Source organism: Eschrichtius robustus, chromosome 20, assembly GCF_028021215.1.
Source record: "Eschrichtius robustus isolate mEscRob2 chromosome 20, mEscRob2.pri, whole genome shotgun sequence".
Classification (NCBI taxonomy): Eukaryota; Metazoa; Chordata; class Mammalia; order Artiodactyla; family Eschrichtiidae; genus Eschrichtius; species Eschrichtius robustus.
The window spans coordinates 16,035,431-16,061,152 of NC_090843.1; the positions used below are offsets into that span (position 1 = coordinate 16,035,431).

The following is a 25,722-nucleotide window of genomic DNA, read 5'->3' on the forward strand; positions in this document are numbered from 1 at the left end:
TTTAATGGTTCTATATTTACATAACTCTGAATTTGCAGGATACTTTGTAGAGTTCAACAAACAACTTCATAATACCCTCAATTCTACAAAGGAAATGCTATTTCTCTCCTCTAGATTAATAAAGATTAAGGCATTTGTCCCCTACTCTACAGGTAGAACTCATTTCACTCTATTCTATTCTCACCCTACTATACCTATATGCAAAAATATAAAATAAATACAAACAAAAGAACAATATACCACAATTATGTACGGTTTATTCCAGGAACGTAAGGATAGTTCAGTATTCTCTCTACTGATGTAATTCATTACATTAATGTAGGGGGTGGGGGTGGGCAGAGAATCAAAATTCTTTCCTTTAGACACCAAACAAGATTGGCACATTGTTGGGCAATGCTTTAAAAAAACCCACAAAAACTAGAAGTATCCATGTTTAACACAACAAAGAGTATTTTTTCAGAAATAAACATAAATATAATTAATGGTGCTATACTCGAGGCACTTTCATTAAAATTGGGAACTAGACAGGGGTTAATACACTAATATAATCATTCACCATTATCATAGAATTTTTAGCCAAAGTGATAAGGAAAACAATATGAGGTATGAATATTAGAAAATATTAAACATTAAAAAGTGTCACTTTTGGATGATATAACTATTCACAAAGGAAACCAAACAAATCAACTGAAAAACAACAAATAAGGGTTCAGTAAGATGGCCAAATATAAAATAAATACACAAAAATCAATAGCTTCCCCACATATCACAACTGATTATAATCTGAACAAGCAGTAATAGAAGAAAAAGCAGATTCAAAATATCTGTGAAATACTTAAAAGGAAACTTAAGAAATATGCAGATTACACATTAAAAAAAACCCCACAGCTTCACTGACAAATATAAAAGATGACCTAAATTAAACGGCAATACCATGCTCCTGAGTTAAAATTTTACACATGTCAAATTTCTCTAAAAGCCAATACTTAGGGCTTTTTGTGTATTTTTGCTTCTGTTTTTGTTAAGAGAAGGTGTCGTGGTAGTATAGAGATCATCTAGCTTCTCTCTTGCTCTTTTGCGGGATTGTTTTGTGGATTTTCACGAGTTAATTTTGAGGTCCACTTGGAAAAATAATCAAAATTAGCCACATAATTTTTGATAAAGGGTATCAGGGAACCTGACCAGCTATTAAAACTTACTGCAAAGCAACATTAACCAAATGAGCATAACACTGGTACAGGAACAGACAGATTGATCAGTGGCACAGAAAATTCAGAAACGGACCCATATAAAATGGATGTATAATTTGTGATTATAGTGCATTTTTAATTAGTGGGAATTTATTACAAAGATGATAGGATATGTGTGTAGATATTAGAAAAAAGGAAAAGTAGATTGTTTCCTTATAGCATACATAAAATTTATAAGAAAATATAAACAAATGCTTTTATGACTTTCTAGTGGTGAAGGACTTTTTAAACATGACAGTAAAAATACAAACCATATAGAAACATCTAAGAATAAGACAAAACCAGTAAGTCATGAAGGAAAAACACTGATAAATTTGACTACTTCAGATTTTTTGACTTCTGAATGGTAAAAGTCAACATAAACAAAGTTAAAAAATAAATTACAAACAGGCAAAAAATATTTACAATATAAATGACAATGAGTTAACAATCTTAATAAATAACATGCTCCTACCCATCAGTAAGACAATACACTAATAAATAAATAGGCAGAGGAACTGAATAAGCATTAAAAGAGAAATCCAAAAGGCCATTAATCATATGGAAAGATGTTTAATATCACTGATGAAGAAATGCAAGTTAAAACAAGGTATTTTCTCACTGGCAAAGATTATAATGATAAAATTCAGTATTAGAAGGGTAGGCAGAAATTGGGGCTCTCAAACTGCTGATAGCCTGCTAGCAATTATGTGGTGACATTTATTTTATTTTAAATTGACACATAGTTGATTTACAATGTTGTGTTAGTTTCAGGTGTACAGCAAAATGATTCAGTTTTATATATATATATAACTGAATATATATATATATATATATATATATATATATATATATATATATATATATTCTTTCTCAGATTCCCTTTTAGGTTATTACGAAATATTGAGTACAGTTCCCTGTCCTATACAGTAGGTCCTTGTTGGTTATCTATTTTATATGCAGTAGTGTGTTGTATGTTAATCCCAAACCCCTAATTTATCCACCCACCCTTTCCCCTTTTGTAACCATAAGTTTGTTTTCTATGTCTGTGGGTCTATTTCTGTTTTGTAAATAAGTTCATTTGTAACATTTTTTTTTTAGATTCCACATATAAGCGATATCATATGATATTTGCCTTTCTCCGTCTGGCTTACTTCACTTAGTATGATAAACTCTAGGTCCATCCATGTTGCTGCAAATGGCAATATTTCATTCTTTTTATGGCTGAGTAATATTCCATTGTGTCTGTGTGTGTGTGTGTGTGAGTGTATACACACACACCACATCTTCTTTATCATTCATGTGATGACATTTTAAAGTGAGCACATTCTTTGATTTGGCAGCTATACATTGGAAATATATCCAAAGGAAAAAAATGCGTAAGTACAGATGTATATACAAGGACATTCATTACAGCATTACTTACAGAACACAAAATGTTTAAGGCTATTGATTAAATAAATACAATGAAAATGAGGAAATCTACTACATGAACACACATGTATACACATATATGCCCACTAAACTCTTTAATAATAGTTCTTGTGGAAAGGACTTTATATTTTACCACTTCTCAACGGTTGGACTTTCATAATCAGCATGTATCCCTTTATCAGGGAAAACTATTTAACACTTTCATTTTAGAAAATAAAAGTAAAATAGACTAATCAAAATGATCCTGACAAAAAATTTATTTTTTAAAAAATCTATGAGTAGAATCTACCACCTTAAAAATAACACTCCTGCCCTAACCAATAAAACGGTTTAAATTCAGGCTCCAGAATACCTGTAATACTCATTCACAATATTCTCACTACTTGGGAGACTGTATCATTGAAGCTGCAATATTAAAACAAACCATTCTGTTATACATTCAATAAATATTTGCCAAGGGCTGAAAGATCTTTAAGTATCTCTGGAAATATCGCAGGCTGGGATGTTTGTACCAACCTCCCCTTAGAAAACAACTGTAAAGACAAGACAAAATATAAAAAAAAGATATTAAAAGCAATGAAAAGTTGATAAAATAGCAGGGGTCTGTCATGGCAAAACCTAAGGGAAACAAAGTCACATTTGCCCTAAGAGTACCTGCAGATCTTGAATTTCCATTTCCAGGGCACCATGTTGCCAACTGGAGAGTCACAGGCCAAAGCCCACCCATAGTAGGGGGTTCATTATGAAACCCTTCCCACTTTAAGCTACACTTCCAAAGGGTTATTACAGCCTCAGGGAAAATGTAAGCCAGAAGAAATATTTCCCCTGCCCTCAGGGAGCTGCAATGAAGTTGCCTTGGCCATGCAGCAGGTGGAGGCTCCCCTGAGAAATGTTAACATAATCCGAATCAATAATGCCTGGGTGGTTGAAAGAAAGAAACAAAATAAGCAAACCAAACAGACAAAATGCAAGCCATGAATTCAGTAGTTTGTAGAGATGGGTAGAATCTCTAGGCACTTGAAAGAAGCAAATAAAAATTCTCCCTGGAGGAACATATCTTATTCTTGATCTCAAAGAAATTTCACAAATAATTTTTCAAGAACAATGAGCAGCACAAAGACAAAAAACCAAAAGCATAAAAGAAATAAAGCCCTGAGTAACAACTAGGAAAAAGAAGAGACAGCAGAAACAGATTCAAAAAAACTTCAAATACAAGAATTAACAGACAGGTTATAAAACAACTATGTCTACTAGATTAAAAAAATAAAAGACAAGTTTGAATATATCTGCAGGGAACATAAAATAACAAAAACTAAGAATTCAATGGGGCAAATTAGATACACCAAAACTGAGAATTTGGGAACTGAAAGGCAAGAACTATCCAGAATGGAGCATACAGAGACCAAAAGAAAATAGAAAAAAGAAGTTAAGGGGCACAGTGATAAAGTGAGACAGTCTAACATACGGTTAATTGAAATTTTATAGGTGGAGGAAAAAGAAACAGGGCCAAGATAATATCTGAAGACAATGGCAAATAATTATTCAGAAATGGTACAAGACACCAACCCACAAATACCAGAAGCCCAACGAATTAAAAAAAAAAATAAAAGGATGCATCACAGTAAAACTGCAGAACACCACATATAAAAATGTTAAAAGCAGCTGGGGATGGGGGGAAGCAGAGCAGATACTTTCAAAGAAATAACAAGTAAATGAAAAGTGTTTTCTCAGTAGTAACAATGGGAACTAGAAGATAGTAATGATATACTCAATTGTGTGAAAAGATAAAAAATGCCAATCTAGAAATATACAAGCATAAACATCTTCCAAGAATAAGGGCAAAAGAAAGTTATCTCAGCAAACAAAAACCTAGAGAGTTAACCCCCAGCAGATAAACACTGTACTAAAAGAATACTAAAGGACCACTGAAGGCAGAAGGAAGTGACCCTAGAGTGGAAGGTGTAATATGTAAAACGGGAAGAAGTACAAAGAAAGAGGTAAGTATATAGATAAATCTAAATGAATACTGACAGTATAATAATGATGTTTTATGAGACTAAAAAAATGGCAAAATATAAACCTACACCACCACCACCAAAGCAGTAGCACATAAATGGAATCAAGGTTATCATATATTTGTGAGGAGGGCAAAGATACTATTAACATCAAACTTTGGCATATTAAAGATACCTAGGTAACTTCTAAGAGAAACACCACATAGGACCTACATACTAGTGGAGGAGAAAAACATGAAATAATTTTTTTTAATCCAAATGAAAACAAGGAATGAAAGAAAAAGTAACATAGAACAGGCAAGATAAACAGAAAATACATTAGAAGCTGGTATATTTAAAACCAATATAATGATAAGTTTATTAAATGTAAATAGGATAAATACTGAAGTTTAAAAAAGATTTTTTTTTTTTTGGCCGTGCCGTGCAGCTTGCAGGATCTTAGTTCCCCAACCAGCAATCGAACCCGGGCCCCAGCAGTAAAAGTGCCAAGTCCTAACCACTGGACCGCCAGGGAATTCCCTAAAAAAGATTTTAGACTGAATAAAGAAAAAAATTTCAACTATATGATATTTGTCAGATACACTGAAAACAAAATAAGAAAAGTTGATAGTATAAAAATGGAAGTATTTACACCATACAGTGGTTTGGATATACTAAATATCAGATATACTGCATTTAGAGCAAAAAGTATCAGAAGAAATGAAGAGAATCACTTAGTAATACATAAAGCAAAAATATATATACAGGAAGAAACAAACTACTCCCACAATCATGAGAGTCATAAATATACCTCTCTTAGTAACTGACAGAACAAACAGCCAAAAGTCAGAATACAGAAGATCTAAACACTGTGATTAAATGCCATGTTTAACAAAATTATCGTAATGACAAAACTAAACTATTTTGTTTAGGGATGCATATGTGGTCACACTATAAGGAAAAGCAAATGATAATCACAAAAATTAGAACAGTGGTTGTTTCTAGGGTATTGGGAGGGGGTTGTGATCAAGGAAGGTTTCCAGGGTGCTGGAAATATTTTACTTTCTGACCTAAGTGATGATTACATGGAGTTAACCTCATAATGATTTCCTGGAAACATTTTTTGTGAAGGGTCAGACAGAAATACGTTAGGCTTTTCAGGCAACATATCATCTCTGTGGCATATATTCTTCTTTGTCTATACAACTCAAAAAATCTAAAAATCATTCTTAGCTTGCTACTGCGGGCTGTAGTTTACCAACTCCTGCATTAAAAGGCTCACGGTTTATGTACTTTCTTGTATTTAACAAAAAATATAAAAGAATCACTTAGGGGGAAAAATGCTAAAGTAATTCTTTATCCATTCTTCCCTTTTGACAAATAGTCTTGAGCCCCCACTGTGTACCCAACACTGTTTTGGGTGTTAGAGACTAAAAATTGAACAAGATATCTATTCCATGTGAACGGGGGTGGTGGGGGGGGATAGTTAAAATGATTACATCTTTATGTAATAAACACTGTAAGAGATGGAAACAGCAGTAAATAAAACAAAATCCCTGCTCTCTTAGGATTAACATTCTGGTGGGAGAAGCTGGGCAATAGATTAATTGTATAGTTAAAAATTAAGATATTTAAATTATTAAATAAAAATATTAAAATTATACCACACAACGACAATGAATGATCTACAACAACACACAGTATGGATGAATCTCACAAAAGTAATGTTGAACGAAAGAAGCCAGACACAAGAGTATATACTGTATGATTCCTTTTATACAAAGTACAAAAACAAAAAAACCCACCTGTACTGTGAGAAGTCAGGATAGTGGCTATCCCCAGTGGCAGGGAGGGGGCTAACGACTGGAAGGGAGCATAAGGGGGTTTCTGGAGGGCCTGGTATTTTGTTTCTTGTACTGGTACACAGTTTGTGAAACTTCATTAAGCTGTAGACTTACATGTGTACACTTCTATATGTATAAATATGAATCAATGAAAAAATTTACATATATATCAAAATTTAAATACATATGTCAGGTAGTAATAACTAAGAATTAAAGCAGGATTAGGGACAGAGTTACAAGATGAGAGGGACTGATATTTAAAGAAGTTGGCCAGGAGAGACCTCTCTGATAAGGTCATTTTTGAGCAACAGCCTGATGAAGAGATTGCTAATCATGCTATTCCTGAAAGAGGGAATAGCAGGTACAAAGGCCGTGAAGCAAAAGAGTGCTTCACAGTGTTCAAGGAACTTCAAGGAGGCCAGCATGGCCGGAGTGGTATGAGGGTGAGGGGGGAGCAGATGGAGTCAGGCGGATGGGGGGAGCAAAGATCATGTAGGAGCTTCTAGGCCATGTAAGCCCAGAACAGTCTGGACTAGTCCCTGGACAGTTTTGAGCAGGATCTGTCTTAATTTTTTCACGAATCATTCTGGCTACTATTCTGAAAATAGGTGAGACACAGGCAGAAACAGGGAGACCACTTTGGAGATTTAATGCAGAGAACCAAAAGAATAGAAAAGAGGTTGGGATTTGGGTATTTTTTAAAAGAAAACAGGATTTATTGACAGGTTAGATATGGGGCATGAAGTTATGATCTGAAAAACTGGACAGAGTAAACTGTCATTTACCAGGACAGGGCAGACTGCAAGAAGAGCAGTTTGTTGTTGTTGTTTTGCTAGTGAGCAAGAGTTCCTCTGTGGACGTTTTTAAGCTGTCCATTTAGTTATGTAAGTGGAAATGTCAAGTAGAGTTGTATACGTAATTTTCAGGGAAACCAGTGCCCAAGTAAAGGGCTGGCAAGTTCTTTCATCCTAAAAGGCAGATATGGATAATGATACAAGTAACTTGGTAGATTTGGCATAGGTGCATGTGAAAGTTCTCTTCTGATTGCTTCTGCTTTCTCAGGAAAATAAAAAAGTAAAGCCATCAGTTGAAATAGTAGAGGAGGAGGAAGCGTTGCTGGAGGCTGGCAGGAAATGACAAAAATATGAAATATTCATCTAGGAAAGGGAACTAACTATGGAAATATAATAGGACTGGCAGCAACTAGGGGGTTCATGAGGTTGGTGGTCATGAACTTAAAGTGAGATCAGTCAGCATGGGTATATGTGTTTTCCTCTAACCATGCTGAGCTGCTTAGACAAGGAAAAGGTGGAAAATTAGATAACCAGGGTTGAGTTTTTTCAGGCAAGTATGATGGAGAGAGAGTGGGGAAAGGGAGCTGAAGGGTATACACAAATCAGTAATTGTAACAATGAAACACAGAATCTAAGTTAGAAGGATAAAGAGCTTCTCAGTGCAATGGAAAAAGGAAATTAAGGCTTGGTTCCTATTTTAACACCCAAGATATACTTAGATTTGCATAATAATGATGAGGCCCCACCACCATTCATAGAGGTGGCAGAAATGTCTACAGATCATTGAATCATCTCTTTTGTTTTCAGGTAAGACCTGACTTAAATGGACACATGATAGATGGGTGGTCACACTACTAAAAACCACATGAAAAAAAAATCTTTTTCAGGAAGAAAAGAGTAACAGACAACAAAATTCTACAAATCATATTCGTCCCAAATAGATAATTCTGCAATCTCATTTAACATTTTAAAACTTTAACCGGTTTAAAACTTAATAAAAATATAGATATAGGCCTCCTCGAAAGTTATCTAACAAACCTCAACCTAACCAAACAGATCTACACATCAAACATTTCTAACATTTTTAAATATGACAAGGATGACAAAATAATAGCAAAAATTTCAAGTTGAATACATTTTCCTAAGTGCTTTAATAATTATAATCACCCTAATGAATGCATGTTTTCATGAGAGAGAAGAGGGGAAGGATATTTTAAAATACTTTAACAATACAGAAGACTAAATCATTTAGGAAAAAAGTAGTATTAATCAACTCTGCTAAGGCAGAGAAAAGCAACTTTCCTAAACAGAGACCTAGGATGAAAACTCCTGATCTCCCTTTTCCCTTGGATCCCACAGCAATACCTGAGGCATCAGTAGACATAACACACTCTTAAGTACAGAGTTCTTACTGGTATCAACAAATTATCCAAAGGCACTTGAGCAAATTAACACAAAACCCTACATTAGCTAGCTCAGGGATTCTCAACCTTGGCACTAGTGTCATTTTGGACTGGATCGTTCTTTGTTGTGGCGCCTGCCCTGTGCACTGTAGGATGTTTAAGAGCATCCCTGGCCTCCGCCCAGTAAACGCCTATGGCATCCTTCCACTCACCCTCTATTTCTGACCAATAATTACTCCAACACTGCCAAATGTCCCCTGAGGGGACAAACTACCTCCGGTTGAGAACCACTAACTTGGCTATAATGTTTTTAAGAGTTTCAGATCTCACTTATAGGCAGAAAACAAACCTATCCCAAATTTGTGTAGCTTTAGCTTCTCTACTACATCACCGAGTAAGCCTTAAAAATAATTCAAATGCCAGGAGCTGACCAAATTTTTTTTTAAAGGAATTTAGTTATAGGAACATTTAAGTCTGGCAAGGATAAAAATCTAATGTTTGGATTGGAAATCACTTCCTTGACAGAACAATGAGCTGCAGGCCTAGAAGTAATTTATTATACTGGGAGAAAAGGGTCAGCTCTTATAAAATGTAAATTTACAGATACAGATTTGAATCTAAGTTAAGTGATTCATAGGTAATGCTATGAACGTTTCTCCTTAATGCCTCATTCCCCTTGGGTAATTAATGGAAGAGAAACTTTGCTCGAGTGTTCCTGGGCTTCTTGTCTCCTACAACAGGTGTCAAATTTCTCCAGGTGAATGCTTACCGGTAAGGGATTGGATAAGGAATGTTGCGGTGAGGATCGTGCAACTGGTGGAACACTTCTGCCAGGGCTGGTTCCTGGCCCGCTTCCCCCAGCAAACTGGCCAACAGGGAAAAATGGATATGAATAATTCACAACAGTACTAGGCTTCAGATAAGGAGAGTAAAAGATTAATACACAAACAGGTCTTAATTATATACGGCCCCTTTAAGTCAATACATCTTATTCTAGAGAGAAAATGCCATATAAGTCAAATTCTGCTATCTTTTCAACGAGATTTTAAGGAGGAGCTCCAGCAGAAATGTACCAAGATATAAAGAAAACATGGCTAGAAAGCTGAAGGTACACATGGTTTTGAAAGGACATAAGAGAAGAATGTTTTCCCTTCTTGTCTCAAAATACATGAAGCAGGAATATAGTGGTACAGTGGATGTTAGTGTCTTCTTCAGTAACCACTAAGGATGGGTCAGTGAGCTTACTACAGGTTCCAATGGACTAAAGGGAAGAGGACAAAACAAGAGTCCAAGTCATTTCACTTCAATCTTTGTAAGACACGAAACCTAGTCTGGCCAAGAGAAAAATCACCTCATTTGTGAATTTTTATATCATCACAGAAAAGACACATCATAAACAAATTTAAATTTAGGAAGTCAGCAGCCGTTTCCTCTTATAGAGATGGGGCAGCATAGGGTTGATGAAGATGGGGAGGAAGGGGAAGAGAGCACAGTAAAGGCAATATATTCCTCTCTAAAGCCTTAAATGAACAAAGGGATTTAGGTTTTTTAAAAACTCACTATAGATTTCTTTTTCCAAAAATTTAACTTACCTCAAAGTAATCACTAATTTTATGTCCCCTAGGAGTGCCTTTCCCTGAAAATAAAACCAAAGTAAGTATAGTTTTTCCAGTAACACAAGTAAACCATCATTCACTAAAGTGTACTATGTATTCAATAACTGCCTATATTGTTATCAATTCAAATGTCAAGCTTACTTTTAACAAATGAGCCAAAATACCTGTATCATAAGAACAGAAGACAGTTTCCTCCACAAAATAGAAGACAGTTTCCTCCACAAAATTAAAAGACTGAAATAAGCAGTGAAAGAAAGACTTTTTCACAGCTCGCTTTCCTTTAAGATTCACTAATCTTTCTTTTACAAGTACACTAACAAAACTCATGCCACAACTGTGCATCAAAATAAAACTAAACTATAAACTACACCCCCAACTAAGAGGATAAAAAATTCAAAACAAATTCATCAGAACAAAAGGGTTTATTCTATTTCACAAAAAACTTTATGTGACCTTGTCACTTTGGGAAAATTTTCTCCCAAAAAAGTAAAAAATGATTTGCAGATTAAAAGAATATGGAAAAAAAAAAAAAAAAGACTAGGGTGTCCATTTCTTGGAAGCCCTGCCATTCATTTATTTTTTCTTTAATTATTTACAGAAATTTGGCATTATTACCATCATATTTACAGATTTATTCCACTGGGCACCAATGTACAACTAAATAATTGACATGGAAGAAGGGTAGGTAAAAGGACAGCCATGTGACTGAAACCATTTCTGCTTGCCTATTTATTAACAAATCACCGATCTAGTGCAAGACATAGTTAAAACTCCAATGTAACCTCTTTTCTGTACAATAAATGCTTAGTCTGAAGACATACCCATGGTGAGAAGATCGTTAACTTACAACAGGGAAAAACCAGAGTCCCCAAAGAACTAACACTGTTTCCTCAAGTGTGTATCAAATGGCATGTCTATAATAAACAGCCTGATATTCCCTTAAGGAATACAAATCTCCATTGTTAGGAATCCCTGTGCACAAACTAATTACTTAGTGTGAGCTGGAAATTTTCTATCTAAGTACATATGAATCTAGTATTTTTACTGGTGTGAAATTATTACTACCTTGGCTAGTTTCATATGGTTCAGCTTTTCTTTTCCGGTTTCGCTGGTCATTCTGTTTTTTCTCAGGAGTCTGTTAAATACCATATACATCACAATTAGCATTTTGTTAAATTTTTCACATTATGAAAATTAGAGAGTATGTACAAAATATCAAATTTATAAGGAGATTTAACTGGCTCAGACAAGTCCTAAATGAGTGTCCTACTCTTAGGGCAGGGTCATGGAAAGAGTACAGGATCTGGAACCAAGCCACCTATACAATTTTTGGCAAACTGCTCAAAATATCAGAGCTTCAATTTACTTATCTGTAAATCAGGGTTGCTGCAAAGATTAAATGAGCTATTTTACAAAGCACAAATGTAGTACAAGCATCTAGCATATAGTAGGCTCTCAGACAGCAGCTGTTACAATATTTCTACTTTTTTTTTTTTTTTTTTTTGGCCATGTCACTTGGCTTGCGGGATCTTATTTCCCCAACCAGGGATTGAACCCAGGCCTGGCACTGAAAGCGCCGAGTCTTAACCACTGGACCACCAGGGAATTCCCACAATATTTCTACTTTAAAAGAGCTTAAATCTAATCCTTTTTTCCAAAAAGGAAAGATATACATAATCAACTGACTAATTTATTGAAAGTTTTATCTAAGTGCAAAGTAAGCGGTTACCTATCTATGCAGCTAGGTTGTGTGCCTTTAAAAAAAAAAAAACTTCGAATTTTCTTACTAAAGTCTGTCGGGCCACACTAACCCACTCTGTTGAAGTACTGAAAAGTGCTAAAATTCAAGGGCACCTAGGCTAATTCAGCTACAACTGCAAATCTCTACCCTTTATTGATAATTATGATTATCATAATAAAAACCCATCAAGGCCACATCACAACTGTACAACGAGCAAACAACTCAAAGGGGAGTCATTCACACAGACCCTAACAGGACCCCAGAGTTTGCAGTGCTATGGTTTAACCCAGACCAAAAGTGTGGCAATATGAGAAGTCTTGCAATGGATGTGGCTTCTTACCTCTACTTCTTTATCACTCAAGGACCCCACGCTGCACAAGCTCTGGTTGGAAGACTCACTATTGAGTGGCCCCTGAAAAGAAAAAAAAAGGAATCAAAAGAAACTTATTTAAGGATGACAGCAAAAATGAGGGAGAAGCCATTTGATTTTGATATCTAAGTCAGGTCAAAGAAGCCAAGAGTTAACTGCAACACCTCTGAGCCAACTTGAAAAGAACTCAATCAACCATATAGTACAGGGCCCTCATGTTAAAATTCTCTAGCTAATACTATTTTCATTTCCTTTATAAACTCTGAACTCGTGCAAATTTTCCCTTCTAGAGTACTTCCACACGTAGCAAGTTCATTCTTTAAGGAAAATAAGCAGGGGAAAATCAATTCTCTTGGCCTCTTGTATCACACAGGCAATATCTGAAAGTTGAGGTGTTAAGGGGTATGTCAAGGGTTCCTCATGAGGAGGTGGTCAGAGACCATAATGAAGGAAACGCTTTTCCAAATCATGCTTTAAAAGAGGCATGACTGCTAAGCTCAAAAAACAGTTACAAGAGATTGACTTCTAGCCTAATGGCGTGAGGATCTCTGCTAGCTCACTCCTCAGGGAAACTGATGCAAATTATTTTTAAAAACCACCATTCAAAGCCTCTGACAATGGTCCCTAAGGGCAAACAGCAAATGAAGAAACAACCATTCAATAAAATCTATGAAAATTCAGCCTGAAAGGTGAAAAGTCTGTGGTATTAAAACCAAGACCACTCTCCCCACCCCACCCCCACCCCCAACCCCGCCCCCGACCCCCCATCTCAGCAAGGCTCCAGACTGCTGCAGCCAAGAGCACAAGGTCCCCTCTTCCCCCAGCTCTCAGTCCAAGGGCTTTCTCCCTGGGAGAAGCAGGACTTCGGGCTTCTCAACCCGTCCCCAGCCCCCATTACTGAGGCTAAGTCCCAGGCAAGTACATCAAAGACAGGAGGCTCCCTTCTGCCCAACATCGACTTGTGGAACAGAGGCTCTGCCTTAGGCATGGTAAACTGAGAATACTGGGACCCCAATAGCCCTCTCGCTCAGCTCATGAGACAGTGGGTTCAACACCAGGAGAGACAAGCTGCTGCGGTGCCCCATCTCCACATTCTACCTCCTGGCACTCAGTTCCTACAGCCTGAATGTCACTCACAGAAAAGTATTACTCACTGTCCCCACTCCCAGCCCCAGAACCCTGGCTTAGATATTTTGCCAGGGAAGAAAAGCTGGAACATGTAGTACCAAATCTTTTCCCAAAGGACCTGACTTCATTCCCAACAGAGTGTGGACAAGTTTAAATCTAAGGGAGGTTTTGGTAAAAGGCAAGCGGAAAGAGATTCGTGTAATGAAGATACAGTCTAGACTGTAGGTCAGCTAGTTTGCAGGAGAGAATCAAGGAATAAGACACCAGGGAGGAGACCTCCTGGGGTCAGAACAAATAGCAAACATTGACCTCAGAAACTTTTCCTTCCAAGGAGCCCCAAATTGATTGGATTAGTTTGCAGAGGAATGTATGCCTCAGGGCACTGTTGAAAACAAGAGAGCAATCTGGACAATTAGTGTAGTTTAACAGCTGGGTTGGTCAGGAAAAGAGAGTCCTACTGAGTACCAGTCACCACAGGGTACCTGCAGGCTTACCTAAAGCCATGCCTCCCTGAGGAATACCATCAGAGGCTTAGCTCTGGGGGGATGGGTGGTAAAACAGACTCCACTAAAATAATCCAGCCAGTCACTAAACAAATAAACAAGCAAATAACAATAACAAGGCCCCAAAGAACAGGATGAGAAATCAGTACCCAGAGATGCTACAATGTATCATCTAAAATGGCCAATTTCCAACAAAAAATCATGAGGCATGCAAAGAAACAAACAAGTATGACCCATATACCAGGAAAAGAAAAAAAAAAAAAGCAGGCAAAAGAAACTGCCGGTGAGAATGACCAGATGCTGGATTTATTAGAAAAATATTTCAAAATAGCCATCCTAAATATGTTCACGGAACCAAAGGAAACAGTAACTAAAGAAGTAGAGGGGGCTTCCCTGGTGGCGCAGTGGTTGAGAATCTGCCTGCCAATGCAGGGGACACGGGTTCGAGCCCTGGTCTGGGAGGCTCCCACATGCCGCGGAGCAACTAGGTCCGTGAGCCACAATTACTGAGCCTGCGCGTCTGGAGCCTGTGCTCCACAACAAGAGAGGCCACGATAGTGAGAGGCCCGCGTACCGTGATGAAAAGTGGCCCCCACTTGCCGCAACAAGAGAAAGCCCTCGCACAGAAACGAAGACCCAATGCAGCCATAAATATATAAATAAATAAAAATTAAAAAAAAAAAAAAGTAGAGGAAAAGGGACTTCCCTGGTGGCGCAGTGGTTAAGAATCCACCTGCCAACGCAGGAGACACGGGTTCGAGCCCTGGTACGGGAAGATCTCACACGCCGCGGAGCAACTAAGCCCGTGCATCACAACTACTGTGCTCTAGAGCCTGCGAGCCACAACTACTGAGCCCGCATGCCACAACTACTGAAGCCCGCGCGCCTAGAGCCCGCGCTCCGCAACAAGAGAATCCACTGCAATGAGAAGCCCATGCACCGCAACGAAGAGTGGCCCCCGCTCGCCGCAACTAAAGAAAGCCCACGCAACAACGAAGATGCAATGCAGTCAAAAAGTTCCCTTAAAAAAAAAAAATAGGGGTAAATCTTCATGACTTCAAACTGGGCAAAGAATTCTTAGGTATGACACTAAAAGTGCCAACAACAAAAGTAAAAAAAAAGATAAACCGGACTTTTTCAAAATTAAAAACGTTTATGGTTGAAAAGACACTATCAACAAAGACAACCCACAAAAGAAGATATTTGCAAATCACATATCTGATAAGGTACTTGTATGCTGTATAAAGAACTCTTACAATTCAGAAATAAACACAGATAACCCAATTTAAAATGGGCAAAAGGTCTAAACAGACATTTCTCCAAAGATGAGATACAAATGGCCAATAAGCACATGCATAGAAGCTCAACATCATTAGCCAAAGGGGAAACACAAATCAAAACCAAAATGGGGTACCACTTCACACCTACTAGGATGGCTAGATTCAAAAAGACAACAAGAAGTGCTGGCAAGAATGTGGAGAAACTGGAACCCTCACACCTCACACACTGCTGGTAGGAATGTAAAATAGTGCAGGTGCTTTCAAAAACTGTCGGGCAGTTCCTCAAACAATTAAACACAGAGTTACATATGACCCGGAATGCTACTCCTAGGTCCACACTGAAAAGAAATAAAAACATGTACACACACAAACCTGGACACAAATCTTTACAGCAGCATTACTCACAAAAGCCAAAAGGTGGAAACAATCCAGATATCCATCAACTAATAAATGGATACACAAAATATGGTATATTCATACAATGGAATATTACTTGACCATAGAAAGGAATCAAGCAGTGATACATGCTACAATATAAACAAACCTTGAAAACATTTTGCTGAGTAAAAGAAGCCAGTCACAACAGACCACATATCAAATGACTCCACTCATGTGAAAATCCAGAATAGGGAAATCTAAGACAAACAGAAAGTAAACAGTAGTTGCTTAGGGGAGGAGTTGGAGAACATGGGGGTGATAGCTAAAGGGTATGGGGTTTCTTTTTGAGGTGATAAAAATATTCTAAAACTGTGTTGATGGTTGTACATATCTGTGAATATACTAAAAACCAATGAATTGTGTAATTTAAATGGGTGAATTGTATGGTATATGAATTACATCTCAATAAGGCTGTTAAAAAAACAACAGTTACTAGGCTTAGTGTCAGAAATAATTATACATTAAGGGTGTATTAAGTTTTCTTTTCACTGTGTCCTTAAAGCACTATTTTTAAACTGTAATCAACACAATATACCAGAGAGCTTCATAGATACTTGTGAAACTGAAAATAAAAAAAATAAAGTGAAACTAGGGATAAGAAATAAAATCAAATCATGTATTCCCAGTGACATAAATCAACAAAGGACTTATTCCTTTAAAGATATAATAAGAGTTCCATGATGTTTTAACTGGAAAAAAAAGAGCTTTATTTACATAAGAATTCTAGAATAATTTAAATTGAATCTTTCTATGCCTAAATTCTTAAAATATTCCGTTTGTGAATTATCTTTATTGTAACCATTATGAAGTATTCCGCCCCCCCCCCTTGGATAGTAATAAAACTGTACACTATATTTTAACTATCCACTTTACCCACCAACTAACTATCCATCATTTTCAAAAGAAAATGGCGGGGCTTCCCTGGTGGCGCAGTAGTTAGGAGTCCGCCTGCCAATGCAGGGGACACGGGTTCCAGCCCTGGTCCGGGAGGATCCCATATGCTGCGGGGCAACTGGGCCCGTGTACCACAGCTACTGAGCCTGCACTCTGGAGCCCGCGAGCCACAACTACTGAAGCCCGCATGCCACAACTACTGAAGCCTGTGCACCTGGAGCCTGTGCTGCGCAACGGGAGAAGCCACCGCGGTGAGGAGCCCGCGTACCATGGCGGGGAGTAGCTACCGCTCGCTGGAAATAGAGAAAAACCCACACACAGCAGCAAAGACCCAACGAAGCCAAAAATAAATGAAATAAAATAAATTTATAAAAAAAAAAACAAGGAAATGGCAAGTGCGATGAATACAGGCAAGAGAGAACTGAAGAACCTATTTTTTATTAGCAATTACTGATAATGACATAAACTATAAAGTGTGCATAACAGTGGTGTACATTGTAGTGTTTGAAATATCGATGCAAGAGGCACAAGGATCCTTGTGGTTCCTTGGGTATGTGTGTCTAACGAAAAGAAAAAAAGGATTAAGAATCACTTAATCCTCCCTTTCCCCATCCTTTTCTGATGCACAGCATCCCAAATTATTATAAAATCATTAGATTAAATTTAATTAGCAGGGATAAATGACATACATTCCCTGTTCTAAAACAGCTTACTGTCTAGTAAGGGAGCTAACCAAAGGCTTTTAGGCAAACAATGTTATCTTTCAAAAATGTCACTATCACTAAAAAACAAAAAAGGCAGAAAAAAACTGAACTAAATTAGATGAGGATAAAAAGGCATGACTAAATTCAATGTATGATCCTTGATTTGACTCTGGATAGCAAAACAAAGCAAAACCAATAAAGGACATTATTGGGACAAAGGCAGAAACTGAATATGGACTATATACTAGATAATTAAGTTCCAGTCTATTATTATCAGTCCTTCAATTGTAAATTTTCCTATTTGTTGCATCTTTTTACTAAGGTGCTTTATAAGTTTTGTATGAGTTCATATTCGGCTTTGAGGGAGTTCTCCACATTTCAGGGGTTAAGGAGCAGTCAGTCCCAAGGGAAGTTTAATGGTCACCTCTGCCAGTGCCCTACAACGTTCATCAGTTCCAAACATATTTATACATTAGCTTTCCTGCCCAGGACTTCCACACAGAATTGGAGTTTCCATTTCTTGTGGCTTTTAACATCCACAATCCAAAGTTAGGCAGCTCACTTCCATCCTATGTCCTGGACTGGTGGGCAGTTTTACTAGTCTTAATTCATAGACAGGTTTGCCCCTTCCCAATTCCCACCCTTATACAGTTCCAGTTCAAGCCTTTGACCTCAATTACTAACCCCAGGGGGAAATTAACCCCAAAGGCATAAAAGCTTATGGGTTACCAAAGTTTAACTCCCATTCACCACTGTGACATCTTCGTCTTCATCTCCCAAGTTAAAATAACTGGGATTCAATTTTTCCTATTTTTCTGATACTGCTGACATTCAGGAATTATATAATTTTCATTTAGCCAGTCACTTTACTGAACTGTTATTCTTTCTAATCATCTCGCAGTTTGTTCCTCTTGAGTTTGTTGTCTAGATATAAATCATAGCGTTTATAAATAATAAGCTTATACATTCCTTTCCACAATTTATATCTTATTTGTTTCATATTTTACTGCTTTGAATAAAACAAAAATAATCACCATAAAGAACACTGTTTTGTTCTTCTTTTTTCAAGGTGACTCCTCTAGTGCTTTACCATTAAAAACTGTAATAAGACTGCAAAGAGCCAAAACAATCTTGTAAAAGTTAGAGTTGGAGGTTTCCCACTTCCACTTATTACAAAGCTACAGTAATCAAAACATACGGCACTGGCATGAAGATAGACATACAGACGAAGGATATAGTATGTTCTTAGATTGGAAGAATCAATATTGTCAAAGGAGTAGCAGGAGAGAGTCTTGTTGGAGCAGTTCTACATCTTGATTGTGGTGGTGGATACAATAAGCTACACAAGTGATAAAATTTCACAGAAGTACATGTACACACACACACACAAATGATGTGCGTATACATGAAATCCGAATGAGTTCTGTGGATTTCACCAATGTCAATTTCCTGATTTTAATATTGTACTATAATTACATGAGGTGCTCACATTGGGAGAGAAGGGGTACATGGAACCTCCCTGTACATTTTTTTTTTTTTGCAACTTCCTTTGAATCTAGAAGTATTTTAAAGTTTTTAATATATTATTTATTTTACTTTTTGCTATTTATTTATTATTAATATGAATTCTATAACTACTTGCTATAGTTAAGTAATGATAATGGTAAACAATACTTAGGTAGTGCTTGCTACACGGTCAGGTATTCTATATTAGCACATTTAATCCTCCTAACAACCTGTAATGTGGGCTCAACTGTGTCTTCCTCAAATTTGTATGTTGAAGTCCTAACCCCCAAAACCTCAGAATGTATTTGGAGACAGGGCCTTTGAAGAGGTAACTAAGCTAAAATGTGTCATTAGGGTGGACCCTAATCCAATACGACTGATGTCCTTATACAAAGTGGAAATTAGGACACAGAGGCACCAGACATGCACACACACAGAGGAAAGACCATTATGAGGACATAGCGAGAAGGTGGCCATCTGCAAGCCAAGGAGAGAAAGCCTCAAAAGCAATCAATCCTACTGACATCCTTCCTGATCTTGAACTTCCAGCCTCCAGAACTGTGAGAAAATAAATTTCTGTTGTTTAAGCCACCCGGTCTATGTTATGGCAGCCCTAGCAAACTAATGACAACCTTATATGATAGCTATCAGTAGTCTCATTATTAGATGAGGAAACTTCGTGAACTCCCCAACGTCACACAGCTGGCAAGAAGCAGAGCCAGGATCTAGACCTAAGCTACCTGGCTTCAAAATATGTGCTACTAGCCATTCAGTAGCACTATACTCTAGATATATTAGTATAGAGTCATCTCTACATATATTAATACTTTTTTTTAAAGTGACTGCTACATAAATATTTTTTAATAAATTTATTTATTTATTTAGGCTGCATTGGGTCTTTGTTGCTGTGCGCAGGCTTTCTCTAGTTGCGGCGAGTGGGGACTACTCTTTGTTGCGGTCCATAGGCTTCCCATTGTGGTGGCTTCTCTTGCTGTGGAGCACGGGCTCTAGGCACGCGGGCTTCAGTAGTTGTGGCTCGTGGGCTCTAGAGCGCAGGCTCAGTAGTTGTGGCACAGGGCTTAGTTGCTCCATGGCATGTGGGATCCTCTCAGACCAGGGCTTGAACCCGTGTCCCTGCATTGACAGGCGGATTCTTTTTTTTTTTTTTTAATTTTTTATTTATTTATTTATTTATGGCTGTGTTGGGTCTTCGTTTCTGTGCGAGGGCCCTCTCCAGTCGCGGCAAGTGGGGGCCACCCTTCATCACGGTGCGCGGGCCTCTCGCTATCGCGGCCTCTCTTGTTGCGGAGCACAGGCTCCAGACGCGCAGGCTCAGCAACCGTGGCTCACGGGCCCAGCCGCTCCGCGGCATGTGGGATCCTCCCAGACCAGGGCCCGAACCCGTGTCGCCTGCATCGGCAGGCAGACTCTCAACCACTGCGCCACCAGGGAAGCCCGACAGGCGGATTCTTAACTAACCACTACACCACCAGGGAAGTCCTATTAATACATTTTTAAAATATTGAACTTGTCCAACATTCTTCGGATAAACTCTCTGAAATAAAATAATTAGCCATTCGCAAGTATTTTTACTTGAATTTAAACATCTATATATTCATAAATGAAATCAGGTTATACTTTTACTTCCTCATATCTGTCAGGTTTTGCTATCAAAGTTTATTATTCCTATGTTATTATTTAACATGAGAATTATCTACTTCTTGAAAGGTTAGGAGAGATCACCAGTAACCAGGGAGTGGATTTTTTTGCACTGCTTCAAAGGAGTAGGAGGAAGAGGAGGAGGAGGAAATAATTTTATAATCTTGATTTTTCCTTGGTTATAGGAGGCTATTCTGATTTTCCATCTTATTTTTGTCAACATTAATTTCTACTATCTTTGAGTGAAATTATCTACTTCACTGAGATTTTCATATTAATCACATCTGAGATTTTCATATTAATCACATAACTAACAGCATCCATTTCGTTTTTTCTCTTTCTAAGTCCTCACTTTTGTTATATTCCATTTACTTCCTCCATTTTCCTCTTTGTTTTCTAATTTTCCAACTCTAGATTGATTCATTCCTAATCGTCAATCTATTGAAAGTCAGCCTTTGACACAAGTTTATTTTTTTAAATAAAGATAAAAGAAAAAAAATTTTTTTAACAAAGTATGATAAGTTAAGACTCCTCAGTAAAAGCCCTATTTTCTACGCTAACATTTAAGCTGATTACCCTGTCTCCTGCTAATGATTTTTTTTAAGTAAAACACCAAATGGACAGTTTAAAAAATAGACAAGAGTCAAGTTTCTCATTTTAAAAAAAAGCAGGGCTCCCCAAAACAAAGTAAAACACACTTTTAAAATACTTAAATGCACTTTTGGGGGGCTTAAAAATACTTCAGTAACAAGCCTAAAGAAAACCTTGTGGACAAGTTATAAACTTATGAAAACTGAGGTTAAAATACGAATGTTGACAATCAGCCTTTAGCACATGAATGAAGCCTATATGAACTAAGAAAACCTTGTAGAAGTGGGGGCCAAAGGTTAATCTTTCGCTCCTGTAAAAATTTAAATGTCAACATTTGCTGAGTTTCTAAAGTCTTCATTTCCTCCTTGAACTAAATTGGCATCTTAAAAGGGATTGAGAACAGCAGACGAAAGTTAAACTTAAGTATAAAGGAGCACAGCTGACAACAGAGTCAAACTACCTGAGGTAGTTAAAAGATACACCATTAAAAAAAAAAAAAAAAAAGATACTCCATTAAAGACTAGACCTAATGGGTTAAAACTAGGGGGCTGTGTACTTTTTTTAGTCATTAGTTAGCACCACCTTTTCACCCCATAGCAGAGTCAAATCAGTGGGGTGATTTTAAATGAATGACTTTGTGTTCTGGCAAGCAAACAAAATATTACAGTATACTGTCAAGAAAATCCTTAACTAATATTAATTAATGATTTTTAGTAGTATTTCAGTCCTAAATAAATGGCAAAATCCTAACCATGTAACTTATTAACATCCATTTCCAGACAAGCAAGTCCAACAATAAGAATAAGAAATCCTTTGTTTTTTCTCCTGGACAACCTGCCTATGGAAGTCTATGTATTTACTCAAGATCTGGCACATATAACCAACAAGACAGATAATACGACGTTGGCAAGGATATGGAGAAAGTTTAACCCTCATACACTGCTGGTGGAGAGGTAAATGGCACAGCCACTTTGAGAAACAGTCTGGCAGTCCCTCAAAGGGTTAAACTAATGACTAAAAAAAAATAGATCCTTAGTTTTATATTATGTTCATCCTTTAATGGACTATCTCTTAACCATAAGACCCAGCAATTCCACTCCTAGGAATATACCCAAGAGAAATGAAAACATATGTGCACACAAAAACATGTACATGAATGTTCATGGCACATTATTCATAATAGCCAAAAAATGGAAACAACCCAAACGTCCATCAACTGAAAGAATGAATAAACAAAATGAGGTCTATCCATACAAGGGAATATTATTTGGCAATAAAAAGAAATGAAGTTCTGATACAGGAACAAACCTTATAAACATGATGCTAAGTGAAAGAAGCCAATCACAAAGGACCACATATTTTATGATTCCATTTATATTAAATGTTCAGAACAGGCAAAATCTATCGAGACAAAAAGTAGACTAATGGTTGCCTAGAGCTGAGAGAGAGAGGGATTTTGAGGGTGAAAGCTAAGGGGTAAGGTTTTTTGGTTTTGGTTTTGGTTTTTGAGGTGAGGAAAATGTTCCAAAATTGACTGTGGTAATGGTTTCACATTTCTATAAATACACTTGGAGCCATTGAATTGTATACCTTAATTGAGTAAACTGTATGTTGTGTGAATTATATCTCAATAAAACTTAAAAATCAGTGCACTCGGGCTTCCCTGGAGGCGCAGTGGTTAAGAATCCGCCTGCCAATGCAGGGGACACGGGTTCGAGCCCTGGTCCGGGAAGATCCCACATGCCGCAGAGCAACTAAGCCCGTGTGCCACAACTACTGAGCCTGCGCTCTAGAGCCCGCGAGCCACAATTACTGAAGCCCGTGCACCTAGAGCCCATGCTCCGCAACAAGAGAAGCCACCACAATGAGAAGCCTGTGCACCACAACGAAGAGTAGCCCCCGCTCACCGCAACTAGAGAAAGTCCGAGCGCAGCAACGAAGGCCCAACACGGCCAAAATAAAAAAATAAAAAAAAGTTTTTCTCTAAAAAAAAAAAAAGGAAGATTCAAACTTAGCACTATAAAAATTAATCTCACTTACTCGCATTTCCTGAATGGGAAAGAATGGGATGGCCCAGGGGTGTGACCAATAGAAAAATGAGAATAGCTGGTACCGACAGTTTAAAGTCAGGTCGGTGTGGGACTGAATCACTGAACCACTGAATGAAACTAGGCAAATCACTTAAGCTCTATGAGCTCTGGTCTTCTCATCTGTGATAAAAAAGGAAAAACCACCCACCTTAGGGATATTGCAAGGATTAAATAATACTATATATTGGGGAGGTGGGTAAAATACTGCCTGAAATAAAATTGGTGCTCAATGGGAGTATGGGAAGATATGCATGGACCATCCTTAACATGAAACTTTAAACAACCAAGCCAACCAGTTTTAACCACTCTATAAACTGTCAGGCGTATATTACAATAAAATAGTTTGCCCGCATAGAGGCCAGATTATTCAACAAGTCACAATATTTAAGACCTAACTAAAAGGTAATGGCTTTGAACCACTGATCTAAATAAAAAATGCTAAACCAAGGCTGGGAACGCAGCACCCTCAATCTATTTCTCCCTGCAATCTCCACTAGATTATAAACTCCATGAGTGAAGGGATAATCTTTTACTCACTACTATATATTATGTCCCTAGCACAGTATCTATTATATAACAGGTATTTAACGAAGGTGTGCTCATAAACAAATGATGTTCTTTAATCCTTTGTACCTCAATGTCCTCATTAATGAAATGGGAATACAAAGCAACTTCTATTACAGGGAACTCTAAGAAATATTCTCACTCTTCTGTTCTTGGGGCATGTTTTTATATTTATACTATTTGATGCTATTGTAAATTGTACTGCTTTTCAAATTTCAATTGCCAATTGTACATTGCAAGTTTACATAAATACAACTGATGTATTTCAGAAACTGAACTTGTAGCCTAGCTAAACTCAAATTCTAGTAGCTTTTTTTTTTACATCAATTACTCAGAACTTTCTACATGCATAATCATGTCATCTATTGGGTTGGCCAAAGAGTTCGTTCGATTTTTTCCCTACGATGGCTCTAGTGGCACTTAGTTGTCTTTAACTTCCTTCGAAACACTTTTGTTAGACTGCATCGTGACAGCTGTCATATCAGTGTGCATTTTAAAAAAACAGCAGAATCGGTGAATTTTTGTGTGGCCAGTTTAATATTGAAGATGGAAGGAAAAAAAGCAATGTTTTCAGCATATTATGCTTTATTATTTCAAGAAAGGTAAAAATGCAACTGAGATGCAAAAAAAGATTTGTGCAGTGTACGGAGAAGGTGCTGTGACTGACCGAACGTGTCAAAAGCGGTTTGCGAAGTTTCGTGCTGGAGATTTCTCGCTGGATGATGCTCCACAGTTGGGACACCAGTTGAACTTGATAGCGATCAAATCGAGACGTTAACTGCGAACGATCAGCGTTATACCACGCGGGAGACAGCCGACATACTCAAAATATCCAAATCAAGCACTGAAAATCATTTGCACCAGCTCGGTTACATTACTCACTTTGATGTTTCCGTTCCACATAAGCTAAGTGAAAAAAACTCTCTTGACGATATTTCTGAATGCAATTCTCTACTTAAACGTAACGAAAACGGTCCGTTTTTAAAACAAATTGTGACAGGCAATGAAAACTGGATACTGTATGATAATGTGGAACGGAAGATATCGTGGGGCAGGCGAAATGAACCACCACCAACCACACCAAAGACCGGTCTTCATCCAAAGAAGGTGACGGTGTGTATATGGCGGGATTGGAAGGGAGTCCTCTATTATGAGCTCCTTCTGGAAAACCAAACGATTAATTCCAACAAGTACTGCTCTCAATTAGGCCAACTGAAAACAGCACTCGACGAAAAGTGTCTGGAATTAGTCAACAGAAAACGCATAATCTTCCATTAGGATAATGCAAGAAGACCACATGTTTCTTTGATAACCAGGCAAAAACTGTTACAGCTTGGCTGGATGGTTCTGATTCATCTGCCGTATTCACCAGACACTGCACCTTTGGATTTCCATTTATTTCAGTCTTTACAAAATTCTCTTAATGGAAAAAATTTCAATTCCCTGGAAGACTGTAAAATGCACCTGGAACAGTTCTTTGCTCAAGTAGAGAAAGTTTTGGGAAGATGGAATTATGAAGTTGCCTGAAAAATGGCAGAAGGTAGTAGAACAAAACAGTGAATACATTGTTCAACAAAGTTCTTGGTGAAAATGAAAAATGTGTCTTTTATTTTTACTTAAATACCAAAGGAACTTTCTGGCCAAAGCAATATAAGACATCTAAAAAATAAACATAGTTTTACTTTTCCTTTCCAATCTATAAGCTTATTCCTTTTACTTGCCTTAATGCATCTGGCTAGGACCTTCAGAACATGCTGAATTGAAGCTGTGAGAACAAATATCCTTGACGTGTTCTGGACATTAGGTTGAAAGCACTCAATCTTTCACCATTTAAGTATGAGGTTCATTGCAGGTTTTTAATAGATGCCTTTTATCAGATTGAGGAAGTTCCCTTCTATTCCTAACCAGCTGAGAGCTTTTATCACAAATTAGTGCTGAAC

The 25,722-nt window shown here is 37.5% G+C and overlaps 1 protein-coding gene across 4 annotated transcripts in view; it reads right to left on the bottom strand.

Annotated features, from left to right (window-relative positions):
• Positions 1 to 25,722, bottom strand: part of TLK2 (tousled like kinase 2) — a 106,087-nt gene that overhangs the window by 59,022 nt on the left and 21,343 nt on the right. For 3 of the 4 annotated variants that reach the window (XM_068530365.1, XM_068530364.1, XM_068530362.1), the window contains exons 3-6: positions 12,396 to 12,467; positions 11,380 to 11,449; positions 10,291 to 10,334; positions 9,468 to 9,563 (exon numbers count right to left, since the gene is read on the bottom strand). In XM_068530365.1, the coding sequence (XP_068386466.1) occupies positions 9,468 to 9,563; positions 10,291 to 10,334; positions 11,380 to 11,449; positions 12,396 to 12,467 (282 nt within the window). The remainder of the gene's footprint in view (positions 1 to 9,467; positions 9,564 to 10,290; positions 10,335 to 11,379; positions 11,450 to 12,395; positions 12,468 to 25,722) is intronic. The other variant, XM_068530363.1, reaches the window with a different exon arrangement.